Source organism: Macaca thibetana, chromosome 18, assembly GCF_024542745.1.
Source record: "Macaca thibetana thibetana isolate TM-01 chromosome 18, ASM2454274v1, whole genome shotgun sequence".
In the NCBI taxonomy this organism is placed as follows: domain Eukaryota; kingdom Metazoa; phylum Chordata; class Mammalia; order Primates; family Cercopithecidae; genus Macaca; species Macaca thibetana.
The window spans coordinates 21,833,257-21,854,479 of NC_065595.1; the positions used below are offsets into that span (position 1 = coordinate 21,833,257).

A 21,223-nucleotide genomic window follows, 5' to 3' on the forward strand; every position below is an offset into this window, starting at 1 on the left:
ACGTAATACTGAGTTAATCTTCACTTACCATTTCTGTTAAAAAGAAAATTCAGATTTCAGAACCAGGAGGATCAAAGTGCAGTGAGAAAAGGAAGGTAATATTTTTAGCATTCATCTAAAAGTAACAACCAAGTTGTTCTCACTGAAGTAACTGTGGTAACTTACAAATGACTAACACAAAGCATTTTTGGAAGGCATGATTACTCACAGGTTTCTTTAATTTCTTCCTGAAGTAGTCATATTTCTGCTTAAACTCTCTGGAGTAAGGAACAGCCTGGAAGATAAATTTATGAATATAGATAATGCAAACAATACACTTGAAATTCTATGTATACTTAGGCAACATTCAAGAGAATTTCATGAATCATAAACCGTAAATTCTCACTTCTCAGATTATCCATGGAAAAATCAGATCATGTCTACACAGCACAGGGGAAAGTCCTAGAACTGATGAGGACTAATCAGCTTTGAGTGTGGCTTTCACCCCTGAAAACAGCTATACTGCATTTGGGAAACCATTTAGGGATATGCTGCACAAACTAAACATGGTTTCCAAGTGACTTTTGTCAGAATGTGAGTCAGAGTGCTTCTGTTTTTCTTTTTTGCTGTGGTTTAGGTGACAGTTATTGGCTAGATACTTTTAACATACAACCCCAGAACGACCTATGTTGGCATTTGGAAAAGTCTAATTATGATTTAACAAATTTTTGTGGGGAAGTACAATGAGGGAAGTGAACTGACACTCCTATCAAGGAGTATAAAATCAGGCAGATGGCATTCTCAAAAAATCCTCAATTTAGGAGTCAGAAGGTTTGTCCCTTAATATTTAGTGGTCTTGGGCAAGGATTTCTGAAATCTCAAATGCTTTATCTATGAAACAGTGATGGTACCACAGTTGAGGGCTCAGGAATTAACTATGCTCATTCAAAAGTTGTGATTTCTCTTCAGGCAAAGGAGTAACATCTTAATGTAGTCATTTAAATAATCTTTATTTCCTATGTTGTAAAGTGGCTTATAGTATCTTAAGAGTCAGAGCCCTGACTTTTGGCTACTGAAAAAGCCTAACGATATTTTTATGAAGCTGAAAGGACTGGTTTTTGTATATACAGAGATATTAACTATGACAGCCTCGAAAACAACTCATTGCTTTTTAGACTCTAGTATGAATTTCAGCAGAGAATACTTCTGCTGTTATCATTTTGGCCTAAGTTAACAAAATATACTGATGCTTAGTCTGATATCTCCAGACTCCAAACCTTACACTTTTACCATACTTATCTTGACCAGAAAGAGAAGAAATGAAGAACACGAACTTCCCTTCTTTATAGTTTTAAGACATGTTTATATAAAAAACTAACCCGAAACACCACAAACCACCACTCTTCCAGAAAATGAACATGTCAGTGTTTCGCTCTGTAATTCAAGAGCAATAAATACACCACCTTTATATAGCTTAGGAGCAATCCATAGACAATTTATACTGCCTATGGTCTTTTCTTAGTTTTTAAGTCAGTCTTCTTTGATTTTCCACTGAACAACAGATTTGACCTCACATGCTATTTATTTTAGGCAGTGTTTAGTCTGATGAAATCACATAGCAATTCTGAGTCTAGGCAAGGTATAAATTTGTTAATAACTGGACAACCACCGAAATAAGAAAAAGAATACAAGGTTCCAACATAAGCCAATAAAGAGATCATGTTTTCTGCTCTACCAACAGTACATCGCGTCACAAACTAAGACTTCCTCTCTAGTTTATTTCCCACTTTCTGGTGTTCATTCTGATCCATTCAACCGATACTTCTTGAGCACCTACTCTGTGCAAGGCATTTTAGGTGCCAGAAACATAACAGTACATAAAGCAAAGGTAGCTTTCCCAGTTCCCTCCTGGAGCTCACAAGCCGCTGAGAGCAACAGGTAATTGGAAATCAATGAATAAACCGTGGTAGTGCCATGAGGAAAAAAAAAAGACCCCATAGGAACTAAAAAAGTGACTTCCTTCCATTGCCCCTGCCAGCGTTAGAACGCCTGAACTCTCGGGTAGATCTCATCAGCTGGCTCTGCAACACACTCTCTCTACTAAGCAGTTTCTTCACTGTTAAGTGGAAGGATTTGACTGGATGAACAGACGTGACTCGGCTCTTCTATTTCTGAAAGTCTGTGATTCCCAGCAATTATTTTTTGTTTGTTCCTGTTTTCATGAGGGTTCTCCAAACATCATGGTTACATCACAGTTCCCCCTACTCCTGAAAATGCTGGAAAAAAAGCTTAAACAGTCATCACTATGTATGCAAGTTCGACTGTCTTAAATGACAGCTTCCCCAAGGAGCAGATTTCAACATGTGGCCCTCGGCCTGTGATGCCCATTCCCTCACCTACTCTGTCTCCTGGCAGGGGCTGAGGAGGTGTGGGTGGAAATGTCGAGATATTTCAGGCCTTTCTCCTTCTGGGGAATGATGTGTGAAAGCTGAAAAATCACTGTCTTCCTCCTGTACTCATTATCTTTCCTCTCCAGAGGTAGTTCTCATGATAGAAGAAGAAGAGTAAGTTTTTACATTCTCTTCCTGAAAAGTTTCTAAAAATGTACCAGGACAAACATCCTCCCAGCGCAGCTTCTGAAGAGATTACATGTACCTTTTTTTTTTTTTTTTTAAGTAGACCAAATCATTTGTTCTCACTTGAAAATCTGGAATGTCATTTTCTGGCTTACAATTTAGCTTGTAAAATAGGTCTATGTGAAAAATGAACATGTCTGTTGATTAAAGCCCTTTTGCTCTGCATTAAATCTGTGTTCATGTTTTGGGTACAGAATGAAAATCTGCCTTATTGTGTAAGTCGGTTCTAAATGTTTTCACATCATCACTGTCCAGGTGACACTGGAGCTCCTTGCACAGAAGGGCTCGTGCCCGGTGTGGGGACATCAGTGACACCAGTGCATCTGGGGCTCTGGTCCTGATTCCGACCCTTGCAAGGACTGTCAGCAACAGAATCAGCTTTCCGAGCTTCTGACAAATTGGAAATAACAACATTTGCCCTGCCTACCTGAGGGGATGGCTGCGAGTTTCAAATCAGCTGATTATAAAGTTACTGGAAAAATGAAGGTGTTACACAACATGAGATAGTGTTCATGACAGCAACATGCGCCAACAGCACTTACTAAATGCTATTACTAGTGATACTTGTTATACACAGAGCATGCTAACTTACAGGAATGCTGAACACTGAGCTGCCACAGAGAGGGTCCCCTTTCCCTAAAAACATGTAGAAATGCTAGGCCTACTTAGCACTGATATTTTTAAAACGTGGGAAGAGAAACTCTAGGTACTAGGTAACCAGAAAGATTCACAATTAGAGAAATCAGTGGGCACTGATTTTAAACTTTGGTTTTAATCTCCCGTGGGGACACAGAACTTGGCCTTTGGTCTACATGACGGAGAAAAGAACAGTCATTGTTTAAAACCTAACATCTGGAAAGGGGACAATAAAACTCTACCCACCGGACCAGGGAAGTTGCAAGGAAGCTTACCTTCTGTCCAGGACCATAAATGGGAGAAAAACAAAAAGAAACAGACCTGTAATAAATCCATACTCCAAGCCTGTGCCAAAGTGGGTATGAGGTCCACAGTTATACTGACTGGGGGTGCATGAACCCAAGCTAAGAAGTTAACAGTAAATACAGGTCAGGACTTACAAAAGCCTCATAGGAAAAAAAAATGAGCTTGCTCACACTCTCTCTCTCCCTCTTGCATGCATGTATACACACACACACACACACACACAAATTATAAACTGAACTAGGCAATAATCTACACTCTTAAGGAGAGTCTATAGACGTAGTGGGAGATTTAATGCTCCTAGGATCAGAGATAATAGAATAATCTGAAAGAGGCTAAGAAATAAATATCTTAAAAATAACAAAGAGATGAAAGCATCAAAAAATAAATAAAGAGATAAAGAGAACAGGACAGAATAACTATGAAGACAAAAGCAAATTTTAAACGACCAAATAAAACTTTGAGCGATTACATTTAGTCACTGAAATAATAAACACAATGAACTGATAAACAGATTACGAAAAAGCTTAAAGAATTAACTGGAAGAGCTAAGTAATAACTCACAATACAGCAGTGAGAGAGAGAGACAGAAAACACAAAAGAGATAAAACAGACAATGTGAAAGAGAAGTAAATGTCCAACAGGAGTTACAGAAACAGATACTGACAGAGAATTGGAAAAATGCAATATGTGAAGAAATAATAGGTGAGAATTTTCCAGAACAGAGGAAAGACACAATCCCCATATTGAAGAAGCCTGAGTCCAAAGCAAGATAAATTAAGAGGACTCCACACATAGGTACATGATGATAGTGAAATTGTAAAACATCTAAGACACAAATAAAAATTCAAAATCACCAGAGAACAGAGCCATTTACCTACACAGAAATGACAATGAGATTGACAGCAAACCTGTTATCATCACTTATGGAGGCCAGAAGACATGCAGGAGAATCTCCAAAGCACTGAAGGAAAATAATTTAACCAAGATTTCTATCATCAGCTGAACTTTCAATAGAGAGGTCAAATGAGACCTTCTGAGTCAAAGACTAAGAGACATTACCACTCTCAGGACTGTCACTGGCAGTGCTGCTGGGCAGAAGTGCTCAAACCTGAGGGGGCACCGGAATCCTGGGAGAGCTGTTAAAACAAAGACTGCTGTCCCACCCCCAGAGGTGCTGATTCAGTAGGTCTGGGGTAGGAACTGAAAACCTGCATTTCTAACAAGCTCTCAGGCAATACTGATACTCTGGTCCGCAGACCACACACTAAGAACTATAAACTGTACTAGACTTCACTAAGATCAAAACTCACCCCAGAAAAAAAATGGATGGAAGAACCATGGTGGGAGAACCAATGGTGGGCAAAGAAATTTGTTTACATTTGGTAAAATTAAATCAGTATGGACAGTAGGGAGAAAAAAAATAAAATATATGAATGACTATGTGCCTATTAGGAAAGTTTAAAGACAAGGTAGTTTTAATATTCCACCCAACAATGACGGGGCAAATGGGAGTGGGAAGAATGCCATTCAAGTTCCCTGAGGTCCTGATGGCAAGGAGAGTAGACAGTGATTCATTTTAACCCTAAGTCAAGTATGTTGGTTACAAAGTTTAATGTGAGAGCTAAAAGAATAGAAATAGAAAGTACAGCCTGCAAGCACATAGAGAAAATAAAAGAGAGAGTACTCTATCAATTGAATAAAAGGCAAGAAAGAAGATAAAATATCACGCGAGAGAAAAGAGATGCTAAGCAAATACGAACAAAGAGAGAAAGAGAATGTAGTTACATACATCTCAGACAACATCGACAGAGCAACAATCACCACGGAGACCCACACAACTATCCTGATTAGATCCAACAGCAAAACAGCAAAGAGAATGTAGATAATTTGAACACCACAGGCTTCACCTAACGGACACATAAAGAACTCTATATTCAACCAGAGACACAATACACGTTCTTTTTAAACAGAAAAAGAACATTTACAAAAAATGATCAAGCTTCAACTTCCAATAATAAACATTCTATAGACAATATTCTCTGACCATAATGCGATAAAATTAAAACTCAATTAAAAAAAGAATAGGCACAATCCTCCCATACTCTTAGAAACTAAAAAGCATATTTTAAATAATTTATAAGTCAAGAAGAAAAATCAAATGAAAACTGCCAAATATTTAGAACTGAATGACAGCAAAGTCCAAATGTCTACACTAAGTTGATAATTACTTAAATACACATTCTCCTATTGAAAGCAATATAATGAATAATAATAACATAAACGAAGGAGTAAACAAGGCTCTTCTATTAATAGAAAACAGAGAGCTCTTTCTTGGGGGCAAATCTACTTGGCTTTATGATGCTAAGCAATTTTCAGTAAGATTTAATAAGGACTAGCAGTGTTTGAGTGACGGTCGGTAACTGATAAGTGATAAAAATATTTGAAAAGGCTTCAAAGTTATGTCAAAAGTCTTCTGCCACTTAAAAAGAATAGTTTCTTGAATTTACCTTGTTCTAATGATGTAGAAGAGAATATAATATTCTAACAAACAACTGTGACTGTGAATATATATATCAAAAGGAATCATCAGAGTAAGGCAGTGTTTAAGGCACATAGAGAAAAAAGTTGACTGTTTTTACCCAGGTATTACTGGGCACTTTGCCTAGGAAATAGTACCCAAGTGACTGAACAAATCCAACAAATAACTAATGGGAGTCAGTTACCAGGGCACATTTGCAATGTAACATCTTTTAAGTTTTCAAATGGACGTATCTTACTAATTCAAAACATAATTTGAATGGAATCAGATTAAAGCAATGAAATTGGAATTTTAAATCTACCAACTGGCCTCTTAGCCCAGCATGTGATATAACAAACTTCAGTTACTTCTGCTCCTCTAGTCTAAGAATCCCAAATTTGCAATCTTCTGCTGATCGCAGTACATCTCCTATAATTCCAAATTACCTCCCTGCACTCATACAGCCACTGACAAAAGCTGGTGGTGTGCTCTCTGCTGATGAGTGTGGTCCCATTCTACAGACTTGTCAACAAGTGTGAGATACCAAGTGTCTCCTGATGCCCCGGGGAGTGGGGTTCTCACATCGCCTTATGAACACAGAGTGCTGCGGTGTTGTCAGAGGTCATCACGCCTGCATCAGAATTGATTCTTTTTCTACCCGGCATGTATGAGGGGACCATGAGAACATTGTGGGTCAGCAGAGTTCAAAACAGCTCCTGAACTTAGCTACAATCTCACCAAAACTTCTACAGATTTTTGAAAGTTGTAAAAGATTTAAACTTATTGGCATGCATTTATTACTCCTGGCCTAAAGAAATGATAACACTCTATGAAGATAGGGCTTGGTTTTGTTTCATATAAAAAGGAAGGGAGGAAATTTTTATTATACTTATGATCCACACTTTTATAAAGGAGAAGAAAAAATGTTTAATTCTGCTGTCATTATCAAGCTATTTTCTTTTCCTTTATAATGAAATCCGTCTGAAAAGGCACACGCAGCTGTACCTCACCTGGAAACTTCAGTAAGAAGGAGATGGCAGCAAAGTACTCCATTTCTAGTCAACTACTCAATCACACCAGTCCCTTGACACCATTGTTATCAGTAATACACAAAAAACATGTAAACATGTAACCAAAGTCTTATACTGAAGAGGCAGAATTTGAAAATACTGACCGGACCAGTAATAGCTGGGTTCTGCAGTCTCGGGTCTTCCCACTGAGTAATTTTGCTATCTGAAAATGTTTAAAAAAAAAAAAAAAATCAGAACATTAGTTCATATCTATTCTATGTAAAGAAAGCTTTAGAAAGAAGTATTTCTGGATTCTTCAAAAGCTGTCCAGTCCCCCACCCTGTATTCTAAAGACAAATTAGTATTTCAGAGTTAGCAGGTAACTATACTCTATACGGCAACCCCTCTCACATACTGTTTAGTTAAAACCACTCAATCAAAAATGCACAACTAAAGAGAAACCAGCTATTCATACTGTTTTGGGCAAACAACTTGCTAAAATGGGAATTATAAACCCCTGTTCTTTCAAGGATTTATAACTTGATCTTGATTTTCACTTAATTGAAAAAAGGCATTTAAGAAGTCTTAGCTTCCCAAAAGGCTAACAAACACAGGATTTTCTTCTCATTTCAAATACTTTTCTCTTTACTTATGGTGTTGAAAAACTGCTTTCAATTAAGAATCCTGCATCGAACAAATGAATAATCTATTACATGCGTCACTCATATGCACACAAAAATCAAAGCAGCTGAGGCAGTCCAAAAAAGAGAATTAGATGCAGCAGAGGAAGATTACGCAGCATGGTTTCTGTTTGGTCATGTTGGCAAAAGGTGGTTTGCTTTCTTCCAAGTGAGTTAATGTGAACAAGATTGTTCAATGCTATCTATACCATTACTTGTGTAGGTGATATCACTCAGGGTTTGTAACCGTGCATAATTAAAAAGACCTTATGGATTCCTGTGTGTATACTGGGGTGGAGTGGAGGGAGGGAGAATGCGGTGGACTCACATGAAAAGTACGGAGGGGCAGACTGGGGAGAGTAGGTTCTCTGGAGTTTTTGGATCTCTAGGTTAGTAAAAAAAAAAAAAAAAAAAAAAGAAGAACAAAAGTATTCAAAAAGTAAAGGGTGGCCAGGAGCAGTGGCTCATGCCTGTAATCCCAATACTTTGGGGGGCTGAGGCAGGAGGATCACTTGAAGCCAGGAGTTCAGGCCCAACCTGGGAAACATAGTGAGGACCCATCTCTACAAAAGGTTAAAAAAAGAAATTAGCCAGGTGTGGTGGTGTACACCTGTAGTCCTAGCTACTTGGGAGGCTGAGGTGGGAGGATCGCTTGAGCCCAGGGGGAGGCTGCAGTGAGCTATGATTGTGCCACTATGCTCCAGCCTGATCTACAGAGCAAGACCCTGTCTCGGGGGCTTGGTGGGGCGGGTGCGGGGGAAGAATATTGGTTCTGTTTATTTTCTGGATACACTGTAAGTGGGCTGATAAGAATAATTAGTGAATTCTGTTTTAACGACCACATCAGGAATTTTAAAAAGCCTTATCATTATTTTAATAAAAGCAGACGAAAAGCTAAGGGAAAAAAAAAAAAAAGCTACCAAAGCAAGTGATGATTCCAGAATCTTTTGTTTTCATGCTGTCAGAAAATTTACATGAAAAATCTCAACTGTTTGAGAGAATCTCGATGGAAGCAAAAGGCATTTTTGGGTCCCTTACCTTTCATGGAAGACTTTGGAAAGTAAAAGCTGCTATTGTGATGGAAAACAAGAGAAAAGAAAACCAAATAAAGGAAACGGAATACAGCTGAGTAAAAACTGCCTTAAAACACCAACTTGGATTATAACCGTATCAATGGATATTGTCATCAAAGCAAAAAATAAATTAACAACTCCTGACTCATGGGGATTCGCAAGTCCTCAGACCAGACCCGAACTTCATGCTCCATCCTGGACATCTGCACCTGGGTTTCCCATAAGCACTTCAGCTCAACTCTACCAAAACCAAACCTCTCATCACCCAACACCAAAATTGGTAACGTTACCTTCATTCCAACGTGCAGTATCACAATCCACTCACTGTCCCAATCAGGAACCTGGCCGTGTCATTCACTCTGGTGGCCCTGGACCAATCCTCTCTCTCCCTGATAAGCTTCTTGCTAGAGAGCTCATTTTTTTTCTGAACTGTTCTCTGGGCATCACTGGGAATTGTCTCAAACCCCCTGGTTCAAGACATCCTCTACAGCTCTGCCAAAAGGATCTCTCTAAAGAACGATTTCGATCCCATCCCTCCCCTCTGGGAAATCCCCTGGGAGCTCCCCACCGCCTGTGGCTTGAGCCTGAGTCCCCACACCTGGCAGACACCCTTTGGCTTGGCCTGCGTGCCACGCTGGCCCCTGCGGCACACTAGCTGTTTGGAGCAATGCTGCGTTTCTCAGAACGTGGCAGCATCTGCACATATTCACACACCTCCACACATCCTAGGATCACTCTTCCCAGGGCTTTGCCTGCCTCAATCCTACTCAGTGTTTGTCAACCATCTAAAAAGTGACCCATTCCCTCAGGGCCCATCCCTGTGCCCAACCACCTCCCAAGCAGATGCAGTCCTTGCCTCTTCTGTTTCTGTGTAACAACTGATCCACTCCTCTGATACTTGAAATATCTCCCGCTACTTCCCACTGGACTTAAGCTCCTCGAGGACAGGGACTGTGTGTTATTCATCTTTGCAACCCCCTCTCTACCACTTAAGACCAGTCCCAGCAGGTAACAGGAACTTAGTGCATTATTTTTTTTAATGACTGAATGAAGCTGATGGTGAAAACAAAGTCCCTTTAAAAACAGCCTAAGCTTTTGGAACAACACAAGTTTTTACATGGTTATGATGGAGAATTCTGCAGTGAAGTATGGTCAGTGTATGAAAGTATGGGGTAGCCAGTTATTCTTTTTTTTTTTTTTTAAGAACTTTGGAGTTTAAACTTGCTTTTCCTCTTTGAGATATTATATTTCAAATAAAAGGACAAGAAGGAAGTGGAAGGATGACGAGAAACTCAGTTTAGTCACGATGAACAGGTCCAGTAAGACTGTTGATAGGAAAGACTAAAATAGGACTTTACAAAGTCACTGGAATTCAATTTTCTCTCCTAATGTTGTAGACAGGATACCTGTGACCAATTACTCAGCTGCTGGGCCTGTCTGGTCTTTAAGAAGAATGACATCATTCCTACAAGATATAGAGATTCAGTTCAAGACTTTTCCTTAACCTCCCACCCTAGGCCTGAGAGCCAGGAGCCATTCCATAGACAGTAACCAAAGGAATCAAGGAGTCCAAAGAGGTTAGTCTCGATCATTCGTTGCTTTTGAAATTAAATCTTTAAGAGGGCTGAGTATTGTTATTCTTGAAAATGTCTAACTCCTCAGGAAAAACTTACAAAGCAGAAATAATCAATTATTGAAAAGACAAGTGCGTCTCGTCATCTCATCTGTAATTCCATGTGGACCCACGTGCCAGGTATGCTGGAAGACAGGAGGACTCTAAGCAATTTACAAGTTAACGGCGTTCACAGCATTGTGGCATACGCAGGCATAACCTGGTTCCTGTCCTGTAGGCATTATGACAGCAGAATCAGATGCTGAGTTTTGCTAGAAGATTGTTTAGAAAAAGAGGCTTTATTCTGATGGAAAGGACATTTCTAAATGTTATCTTCCAGGTAATTCAACCCATTTGGAATGTATGTGTCAGCCTGATAAAGCCTCTTCAAAAGACAGGTATTCTGCAGTTTTCACACACTGAATTTTGTGGAAAGGCCAATGACTTGAACTGTTTCATTGATGTGTACTGTGCTACAGCTTTCCATTGAGTAAATCTTGATGAATTATGGTAGAAATGTAGCATGAACAGCTAAGGAGGCAGCACTCATAAATCCTTTTCTTAAATGGTTTTTGGTCACTTAATTTATGCTATATCTCTTTAACAGAATCTTTCAATACGGTTATGCAAAGGCAAAATAAATTTTAATCTCTAAGTCAATGGCCACAAGTATCATATTGGCACAGCTTAGTTGCATCAGGCTCTGTACAGAGTATACACGGAGCCTCGGGGATGCTGTTCTAGTCAAGAGAAATGAGGAAATGTTTGGGCAGAGCGCTGGAGTAACTGCAGAACTGATCAGAAGTAAGCAAAAGCCCAGGCATCTAGCAGGTAGCTACCTTCTTCTACCTTCCAGTAAGCCAGAGTTGGGCCGGTCTCAGGCCGGTGGGGGTGGGGGGTTGGGGGGGGGGCACCTACCGCTCCTCAGGTGAGTTCACTTCACTTTCTGATCAAGCACAGCAACTTCCTAAGAGTTTCACCACTGACCCTCCACGAACCTGATTTCAAGTCACCATGTATCAAGCATCTCCTATAGATTATACTAGGTCTATGACATCAATAGTGAAACAGTCGGTGATTTTTACTATTTTAATGCGCGCTAGGATAGCCCTTTGCAATCGTGTTTTTCTGTTTTTGGCTCCTTGCAGTATACTAAACACATTCACAACATTCTTTTTAGGTTGACCTAAGCCAGATCTCCAGCCGGAAAACCATCACAATATTGTGTGCAATGCTCTCCATGTGTCACACAGACCAAGATGTGTTACCAGTGAAGACCTGTTTTAGTAAAATGATCAGTATTATTCACACCTGTCTGAAAACTGGAATTGTGATGTATAAAAAATACTACAAAGGAAACTTTCTTTTTTTTTTTTTGAGACAGTCTCCTCTGTCGCCCAGGCTGGAGTGCAGTGGTATGATCTTGTCTCACCGCAATCTCCACCTCCCAGGTTCAAGCGATTCTCCTGCCTCAGCCATCTGAGTAGCTGGGATTGCAGGTGCACACCACCACACCCAGCTAGTTTTTACTTGTGTTTTTAGTAGAGACGGGGTTTCAGCACGTTGGCCAGGCTAACCTCGAACTCCTGACCTCAAATGATCCTCCCACCTCAGCCTCCCGAAGTGCTGGGATTACAGGCATAAGCTACTGTACCAAGCCGAAAGCTATTATTTTGTTTTTCGTGGGAAAAAGAGGTGTGGCCTGTCTCTCATTTTAGTAAATTCTCTTGAGAATAAAATAATAAATAGCATTTTAAGGAAAAAAGTAGGGTATACACATACATGAAAGCCGGAAAAATACTTTATGTTTACTATGAAATTCTGGAAAGTTGGTAAATCTGCCTTTTTTTTTGATAAAAGACAAAAACTAAGTCTCTGCACCTTGAAATACCTGGTTTAAACAAAGGGTAGCCCACCCTTCTAAATACACCTACGACTTCTACTTTTAGTTGAATTGTAAACTGCTGGTACTCTTGCTTAATTCCATTTATAATAAGCCCTGTACCCCCAGTGCCTGAAGGTGAAATTCTGTTCACAATGTACTCTGCCTCCTAGTAACATCTGAAAAACGTACTGTGCCTGTGAGATAGTGACCAGTCCTACATGTGCGAGGATTACTTGCGGCCAGACTTCTCAGGAGGTGGCTCATCAATGTGCTTTCGTTTAGTTATGAAAGTGTGAAGCCCGGGAAACCTGGTGGGACTTTCTGTTCATGAACCAAATGAAAGCAAAGACCAAGATACTACCAAATGGCACACACGGTTGAAACCTGACATCTATTTGAAGGCTTCTTTTTAATATACTTTTTCAGAAATTTTAAGGGACATAGAAATATGATTCCATGAAGAACATGGCACCTCCAAAAAGAATGAGAAAAAAAAATCCCACTGGCTAAAAAGCAAACTTATATTAGTTGAACTTTTAGTTGGAATGAGAAACCACACATTTATTCATAGGTGCTGGAGCAAATATCTATAGCAAATATACTACAATTTCTAGAAAATACATATATATTAGTGTTGTGGGTGCAAGGAAACATGCTGTGAATAGAAAATAAGGTCAGAGAGGGCATCCTGCCATAGGACCCTTGAAGGCAGTGTCTTAAAAAACTTACATGCTGCTTCAAGCACTGTTCACAGATTTTTGACTAAATCATCATTTCTAATCTTATTTTCTATTACCAGAGTGTATTTATTAAATGTGCAAAAGTCAAGGGATCAACAATCAAAATGTGGTTTACAAATTAAAAAAAAACCATGTTAATAGGTCACAAGATCAGATTGGGTGAAAGCTTGATGGGCTACTTTAAGCAAACTTGGGGTGAATGCACAGTACCGTATGAAGGCACTGATTCTCTGGTATCATTTTCTCCACATAACACCTGGCTACCTAGATAAAGAGTAAAATGACAAAGCTTTCACTATGATGTCTGAATTACTCCCTTCCCTCTAACCCGCAACACCTGTGTGTCCATAACAGCGCCTACTTACTATGATCAATATAAAACGTTCGGCCATCCAGGTGAATTCTTTCTTCCCAGCCAGGCTAGTATCCGGGGAAGGAAGGGAGACAGAAAATACAAACATTAGCTAGGAGTTCCAAAATCAAAGGCAACATTTAAAAACCACAGGACACCTTTGTTCTCTTTTCTGCTAGGGTACATTTATGCATTGAGCATGAACTAAATATGAACACTTCAAGTTAACTCCTGACAATGTCTAGCAACACCCTTTATCACGTGCTCAGGTCTCAGATGTGCTGACTGTATGAAGAACAGGAAATGGGCTGCCAGCTCAAAAGCTTCAAAGGGAAACTGTAGCATTCCATGGAACAGGGGAGTTTGAAGTTGAGTACCATTTAATTAAATAAATATTATTAAAGGAAGGGAAGAGGGGGTTAATATAAAAATGTTAGACACGGTTACTGTATTTATATTGTCCAGGCAGTTGATGATCTAATATTGGTATTATCTACCAGGAACTTTTACTAGTCAAGCTCAGGAACTAAACGGATTTGGAGAATTTTTTCAAGATAAAGCTGGTATGCCCTCATTATCTAAACTATCCGTATTTGCTATCTGAACCTCAGGAATCCAACAGATTCAGAAAAAATGCTTTCTTTTGTTTTCTAAACTCACGCTCTGGTTCTTTCTATTTGAACCCAGGAACCAAACAGATTTGGTGTGGGATACCTGTAAAACCTAATGAATACTGATTGAACCTTAACCTTCGCAGCCTCAAATGTTGCCCTAATATACCAGGCAACAAAAAGGTTCTTACACTTGGAAAACAACCACAAAAATTCCCATTTAAAAACAGCCTTGGAGTCCATCCACTGCCCTGTCACCCCCTACGGCTTTTTCAAATTGAGAGTGAGTTGTTGAGGAGGATGTATGTGAAGGTTTCATTCAAAATCCAATTTTAAGTATATAGCTCAACTCCTACTGAGCCGTCACCAACAAGGGAGAAAAAAACTTAAAAAATCTGCAGGTTAAATGACTTATAGAAACTTTCTATGACTAATTAGACCTTCTTCTGCCATACTATTTTCATTACTTTGGTTCTGATGATTTAATCAGCAATATGGCTGGAACTCAGTGGTTGCTAAGTTACAAAATAAGTGAGTGCCACTTAAATTGTCACCTGCAGAGAATGTCTCTTGAGCATCCTGTGGACAAGTTCTATCTTCCACTAGAAGTTAACAATTCAGAAACCTCTTTCATAAGTACTGGATATCACATGAACTATAATGTACGATTACAGTTCAGCTAAACACTTAAATTCTATTAAGAAACACAAACCAATGAGATCCACGAAGCCTGGAGATAGAGAAGGTCCACAGGGCCTCTCCATCAACATAGAGCGGATAAAGGAACAAACACTTTCAGACCATTCCATGTGTCTCCAGTGTACTCACAGGAAGGGGACCAAGGTCATTGGGGTTTAAAGATGTCTTTGACCGCATATGCACCGGAAATTTCAAACGTGGATCTTCCTGCAAGAAAAATGTAAAAGACAGTAGACGCTAAGTGGAAGTATCTGTGTGCAGTTACTGGGTGCTCTTCTTCTTGAGCTGTTTGTTTCAAGGCAACCAGACTGTCCACGCCTGGAGCGTGAGATAGGTCCCATCTCTGCTTTGTACAGGAAGCCTGGCTGACCGTCTCTTGAGACAGGCTGTACTCTTCCTTCTTGTACTTGGTGGAAGGAGGAGAGTCAGAATATTTACATGAAAGGTTAATCATTTCCCCCAAGACCTTGAGAAGGGGAAAGGGAAGAGAGCCCCAGCAGTGATGTTACTAGGGAAACCAGAATGGAGGGTGCCAGTGAATGTGGCACAAAAAGGGAGTGGGGACAATGGTTTCGAAATCTCTCCATGGGTCCTGCGCCCCCGGCGAGGGGAGCCAGCCTAACACGTTAGGGAATAGGCCCCTCTGCCACACCCCGCTTCAGCACTTGTGTTCCCCTCCATTCCTTCCTGAACTCAGCAGAGAATGTGAATCTGGTCCGTGAAGTCACGTGGCTACTCCAGGGAGGGCCGCCTTCCTCAGGCAAAGTCACAAAGTTATGATACGACTTTACTGAGATTCTTGACCAAGTTCTGCAGATTAAGTTCTCATTTATGCCTTAATATTTAAAAGTTTACAAAACATTTTTCTTAAAGCATAGGCTTCATAAGATACCACAGAGAATCAACAAAAGAGAAACATGTACTCTGACATCTTGGGTCAGGCTGCATGATTTACAAGGCATGGTCAGATGTATGATATTGCAACAGACCCTTGTTAGGAGGTTGGGCATATGTTCTGTTTCTTTAGATGAGGAAATGGAGTTTCAGAGAGAACAAGAAGTTGCCCAAAGGTTATGACCCAGAGTCCAGGAGCTGACTCTTACTTATGGAGACCCCGTTAAAATGCAGTGTAGGCTGGTTGCAGTGGTTCACGCCTGCAATCCCAGCACTTCGGGAGGCTCAGGTGGGCACATCATTTGAGGTCAGGAGTTTGAGACCAGCCTGGCCAACATGGTGAAACTCCATTCCTACTAAAAATACAAAAATTAACCGGGTGTGGTGGCGTGCACCTGTAGTCCCAGCTACTCGGGAGGTTGAGGTAGGAGAACTGCTTGAACCTGGAAGGTAGTGGTTGCAGTGAGCCAAGATTGTGCCACTGAACTCCAGGCTGGGCAGCAGAGTAAGACTCCATCTCAAAAAAAAAAAAAAAAAAAAAAAAAAGAAAAAGAAAAAGAAAAAGAAATGCGCTGTTAAGGCCAGATGTGGTGGCTCACACTCGTAATCTCAGCACTTTGGGAGGCCAAGGCAGGAAGACTACTTGAGCCCAGGAGTTCGAGACCATTCTGGGCAACAAAGCAAAACCCTATCTCTGCAAAAAACACAAACAATGAGCTGAGTGTGGTGGTGCATGCCTACCTTAGCTACCTGAAAGGCTGAGGTGGGAGGATCACCTGAGCCTAGGAGGTCAAGGCTGCAGCGAGCCGTAAACTGTGACCGTGCCACTGTACTCCAGTCTGGGTGACGCAGAGAGTCTCGCCTCCAAAAAAAAAAATAAAAAGGAGAATCCATATCTTTACATTAAAAAAAAAAAAAAACACACTGTCAACCAAATAAGCTTAAGGTTAAAAAAAGTAAACTGTTAAGACATTTGATATCAGCTTCATTTAATTTTGTAATAGGGCCTTTGCTGCTGCCAAATTACTAGATTTTTCTGCTTCCTAAGTCAACCATGTAAGTCATAGTATCACTGAATCATAATCATAGATCTTGGGAACTGGCAAGAATCAAAAAAGACCATAAATAACAAAAATCAACCTTTGCTTCTTGCTAGTTAGGTGAACTTTTAAATGAAGAAAGAAATCATGTTAGCAGTTTGTGATACATACTGACCCTGAACCCAATATATTTTTCTAAAAGGCTAAGCAGAGGCACAAAATAATTCAGTATTCTGCAGTACACTGACATACACAGAACATAAAGAAATACGCTAAGCAGATTTAGGATTGAGAAGGTCCAAGAAGCTGATAATCTGGTAAACATTTGTGACTGGTTAACTACAAACAGAGGAAAAACTGAAAGCACTGAATTTCTCAAAAGCTACCCACTCAATGCTAACTCTGATCTGGACCAGGTAACGCCACAACCAGCGGGGGATCCTTGGGTTTCCACCTAGCCAATGACCACACCAGGTTTACAGAAAGCTAAGGACGGCTATTGCATGAAAGAGGGCAGGGTTTCTGAATGCCACACACAAGGCCAGTCTGGCCTTGGAATCGCACGTACGCTGCCGTGAAAGACAATCAACCCTATTGGTAAAAGCCTGGTGATTTAAAGGTGGAGGGGAGCAAAAAGAAGCTGAAATTAGAGAAAAGTGTCAGGGGGGCAGTGAGGGGCAGAGCATGAAGTATAAAGTCAGCTGAATTTCAAAGGTCTGCTAAAGTGGCCTTGCGTGGAAACCCAGACTTCACAGACTGTGAGGGCCAGAGGCCTTGAGGCTTATAATATTATTTCATTATATCAACAATAATAAAAATAATGGCAGCAGCTGCCATGAATCAGCTCTGAGGGCTAAGGCTAGTGGTCACCCCCGAACCCCCACTCCCACCGAGCCACTCAAGGAGGCAGGCATCTCTCTTTAGTTGACAGGGCACGTGAAGTGGTGGTCAAGGCTCTCTATTAGCTATGGACAACTTCAGGCTGATGAGAAGGTAGGATACTAACGAGGTCTCAGATGCCATGAAAATAAATGATCCAATGCATAAAGCATGCTTGGTTGTTTCTTCCTTTCTTCAGTGTCATACGGGAACTCTTTCATGTGTAATATAAAATTGCTTCCCTCCATCAAGTTCAAAGTGTTTTTAAACAGGATGCAAAGAGCAGTATCTTTTTAAAAAGGGCTTTCCTAATTCAAAATATATAAAACACAGGGATTTAAAAAAATGTGCCTCTTTTCTTTATCTTTTCCATCCTGGAAGAGACCAGCAACCATGCCTAGGGTAATGAGTTTCATTACTTTGAACTTGGATGGAAAACAAATCTGCAACTTAACTAGGGTGTAATCTTTCTTGCTACAAAAATAAGCCCATGCTTGATCCTGTGAAAGGCATATATACACTAACACGGGTTTAGGATCCCTCACCCATAATGCTTGGGACCAGAGGGGCTTTGAATTTCAAAATATTTGCAGTTATACTTACCAGTTCAGCATCCCTCATCTGAGAATCTGAAATGCTCCAACAAGCATTTATTGCCTGAGTGTCATGTCAGTGCTCACAAAGTTTCAGACTTTGGATAAGTTGGATTTTGAATCTTTAAACTAGGGATACTCAACCTGTATACACGTGCTCTGAGCTGCTGAGGATCCTCGGCACATCCCTCCCAAGCCCCTAGTCTCCTGCATGCATTCCCTGAAAGGCCTGACCCAGGCGGGGAACAAAGCCAATCATTGTTTGTTTGTTTGAATGAGGCTAAACTTGGCCCGGCAGGGTGTCTCATGCCCATAATCCCAGCACTTTGGGAGGCCGAGGCGGTAGGATCACTTGAGGTCAGGAGTTCGAGACCAGCCTGGCCAATACAGTGAAACCCGTCTGTACCAAAACAAAACAAAACAAAACAAAAATTAGCTGGTGTGGTGGCATGGGCCTGTAATCCCAGCTACTCAGGAGGGTGAGGCAAGAGAATTGCTTGAACCCGGGAGACAGAGGTTGCAGCGAGCTGAGATTGCACTATTGCACTCCAACTTGGGTGAGAGTGAGACTCTGTCTCAAAAAAAAAAAAAAAAAAAAAAAAAGAATAAGGCCAAACTTTATCCAAACACTGATGGCATACTGCCTTTATCTGTGTGTCTGTCTGTAAAAGGTCATGTTTTATGACATATTTCAATAAATTTTTTAAATTTCTCAATGTATAGAGGGGAAATGTCCTGATACTTTTCACGCTTCTGGTTGGTGTAAGAATCAATAGTGCCCAGGCTGATGGGGGAAGCAGTGTTATTTTCATCATTTTCAACCTGTACTACCAGTTTTTTTCCTTTTTCTATTCTAATGCTCAAGTCTAAGGATAGCTATGCTGTTCTCTCATTTGTTCTCTTCCTCTTTCAAAATGAGAATGCTTATACACTGTTGGTGAAAATAAAAGTTAGTACGACCTCTATGGAAAAATAAATAAATTAAAAATAAAAATCAAAGCAAACCCCAAAACCAACTCAAGACAGATTTTTAAGCTGCAAATTATCTTTATGCGTCTCTCTGGCTCTTCATCTTTGGTCAAAATGAACAGGCAATTTAGAGTGTGTCTCCCGCAGGGAGAATGCTGCCTAGGCCTTTGTTTAGAAGCAGTAAAGCAGCTGTGTCAGCACATCTGAATTTGCTTAAGAAGGGGAGTAACTTGTGGAATTTCCAGTTGTTACCTTGAGGATTTTCCACACTAGCAGCAGTAACAAAATGTTGTTCTAACAGATTATAATTTTAAATCAGTAAATTAGTCAATAACAAGTGTCTGGGTAAAAAGGGACAACTGGAAATTAAAAATGGGTTTCATTCAGCAACGTTGCAAGCAATAAATAAAGCGAGTGCTGTTTCATTTAAAATACAATCTGCCCAGCTGCAATTACACTGCCGTTGTGGCTTGAAAGGCTGTGAAAAGGTTAGGGGATTTGATTACTAAGCTAGTTGAAATTACTAAAATCATAGCTTATGTTGGCAAGCCACAGTGGCTCCTTACACTAATCCATCTACTTTTATATTCGTTAGCCCTTATTTCTGGAGCCAGTTTCTGGCTAAGGACTTGAAATTACAGCAGTGCTATAGTAAATGAGAACACTGGCAGGACAGCCAGGGGTCCCATGGTAATAAGAAAAAAGACATAAAAAAAAAAAAAACCCCTTCATAACTGTATTTTCCAACGAGCTGCCTGTCTCTTACTCTTGGCTCACCTGCAAATCTGTAACATTATCTGCAGACTAGTAGGGGAGTCAAGCCTACATGTTATTATATGCCTTAGAAGCAGTTATCAGTTTACCAAATGAATGTTACCAGATCTAAATGAGAAATTCTCTTGGCAGGCCATTCCCTTATTTCAAAATAGAAAGAGCTCTTAGAGTGGTTCTCACTTAGGGCTGTTTTGAAATGTGTAGGGCATTTCTGGTCATCACTACGTTGGGGTGGGGGTGGTGGTGACCATCAGCATCTGGTGGCAGGAGCCAAGGTAGTTAAATGGTCTGCAAGTGAAGGCACAAATGTCCCTGCCCCAAATGCCAAGAATGCCCTTGAAGACACAGTGTCCCACGAGTCAAAGGATTCTAGGAGCACGCCCTCTAGACCTGCTGGACTGAACTGATACCACCCAATGGGCAAGGCATAAAATGACAGCCCAAATCCCCTTGAGTAGGGCTTGTTCTTGAATCTAAGACTGCTGGCCTATCAAATGGACACACCTAATGTCCATCACTAGAAATGGGAATTAATGGTGTATGTTTATTGTTGATCCAAGACCAAAGAGCTAGGGCCAATGACAATCACCAAAATTCAACCAGTATTCCCATAACATCAGTTTTGAACAAGTAGCACAGATAATAGCAGGACCAAGTTAAACTCTGAGTTAACTCTAGCTAGACAATTCGATGGGGACATAACAGGAAGAAAACCCATCTGCAGCATCAAAAATAGCCAGAAATAAGGGAACCAATTTCAGTTTAATTACAGGTATAGAGATTATACAGCAGAAAAATACCAACTGATTTTCAAAAGAACTATATACTACATTGAAAAAGCCACCCACTGATTCAGCTCAAGAAATAAAGAACTGACAGAGAAATACAAAGATATGCATATTCACCTCTGATTAATCTCATTTTGCTCAAGATAATACAATGTACAGATTCTTTCTTGGGTACAATTCAGGAGTACATGAAACAGTTGCATGGTAAGAAAAATCAATTTTGACAAAATGATCACAAAAAGGAGTATCAGATTTACAACCAAAGTCACTCCATACATCCCCTATCCCATGATTAAGGGCACGGAAATGTAGCTCAGACGTGTGAATACTGATCTGATGTGAACAGTAAAAACTAAAGTGACAAATCAAAAGAAGGTGGGTAATGCCAATAAAAGTGCAAAAAGAAACTGACAAAAGAAAAAATTATTTGAAAATGATTATAACTCCTATTTGAAAATGATTATAACTCCTTATTTTGTAAGATGGGATCAATTAACAAAATCTTAACAGCACAGAACAGTACCTTTCCATCCAGCATGGTGAACTGTC

The 21,223-nt window shown here is 40.2% G+C and overlaps 1 protein-coding gene across 19 annotated transcripts in view; it reads right to left on the reverse strand.

The window, feature by feature from the left end:
• Positions 1-21,223, reverse strand: part of NEDD4L (NEDD4 like E3 ubiquitin protein ligase) — a 369,323-nt gene that overhangs the window by 32,692 nt on the left and 315,408 nt on the right. For 13 of the 19 annotated variants that reach the window (XM_050768035.1, XM_050768045.1, XM_050768046.1 and 10 more), the window contains 5 exons: positions 14,867-14,944; positions 13,441-13,495; positions 13,286-13,339; positions 7,250-7,308; positions 209-274 (listed from right to left, as the gene is read on the reverse strand). In XM_050768035.1, coding sequence (XP_050623992.1) covers positions 209-274; positions 7,250-7,308; positions 13,286-13,339; positions 13,441-13,495; positions 14,867-14,944 — 312 coding nt within the window. The remainder of the gene's footprint in view (positions 1-208; positions 275-7,249; positions 7,309-13,285; positions 13,340-13,440; positions 13,496-14,866; positions 14,945-21,223) is intronic. The other 6 variants (XM_050768042.1, XM_050768039.1, XM_050768038.1 and 3 more) reach the window with 1 other exon arrangement.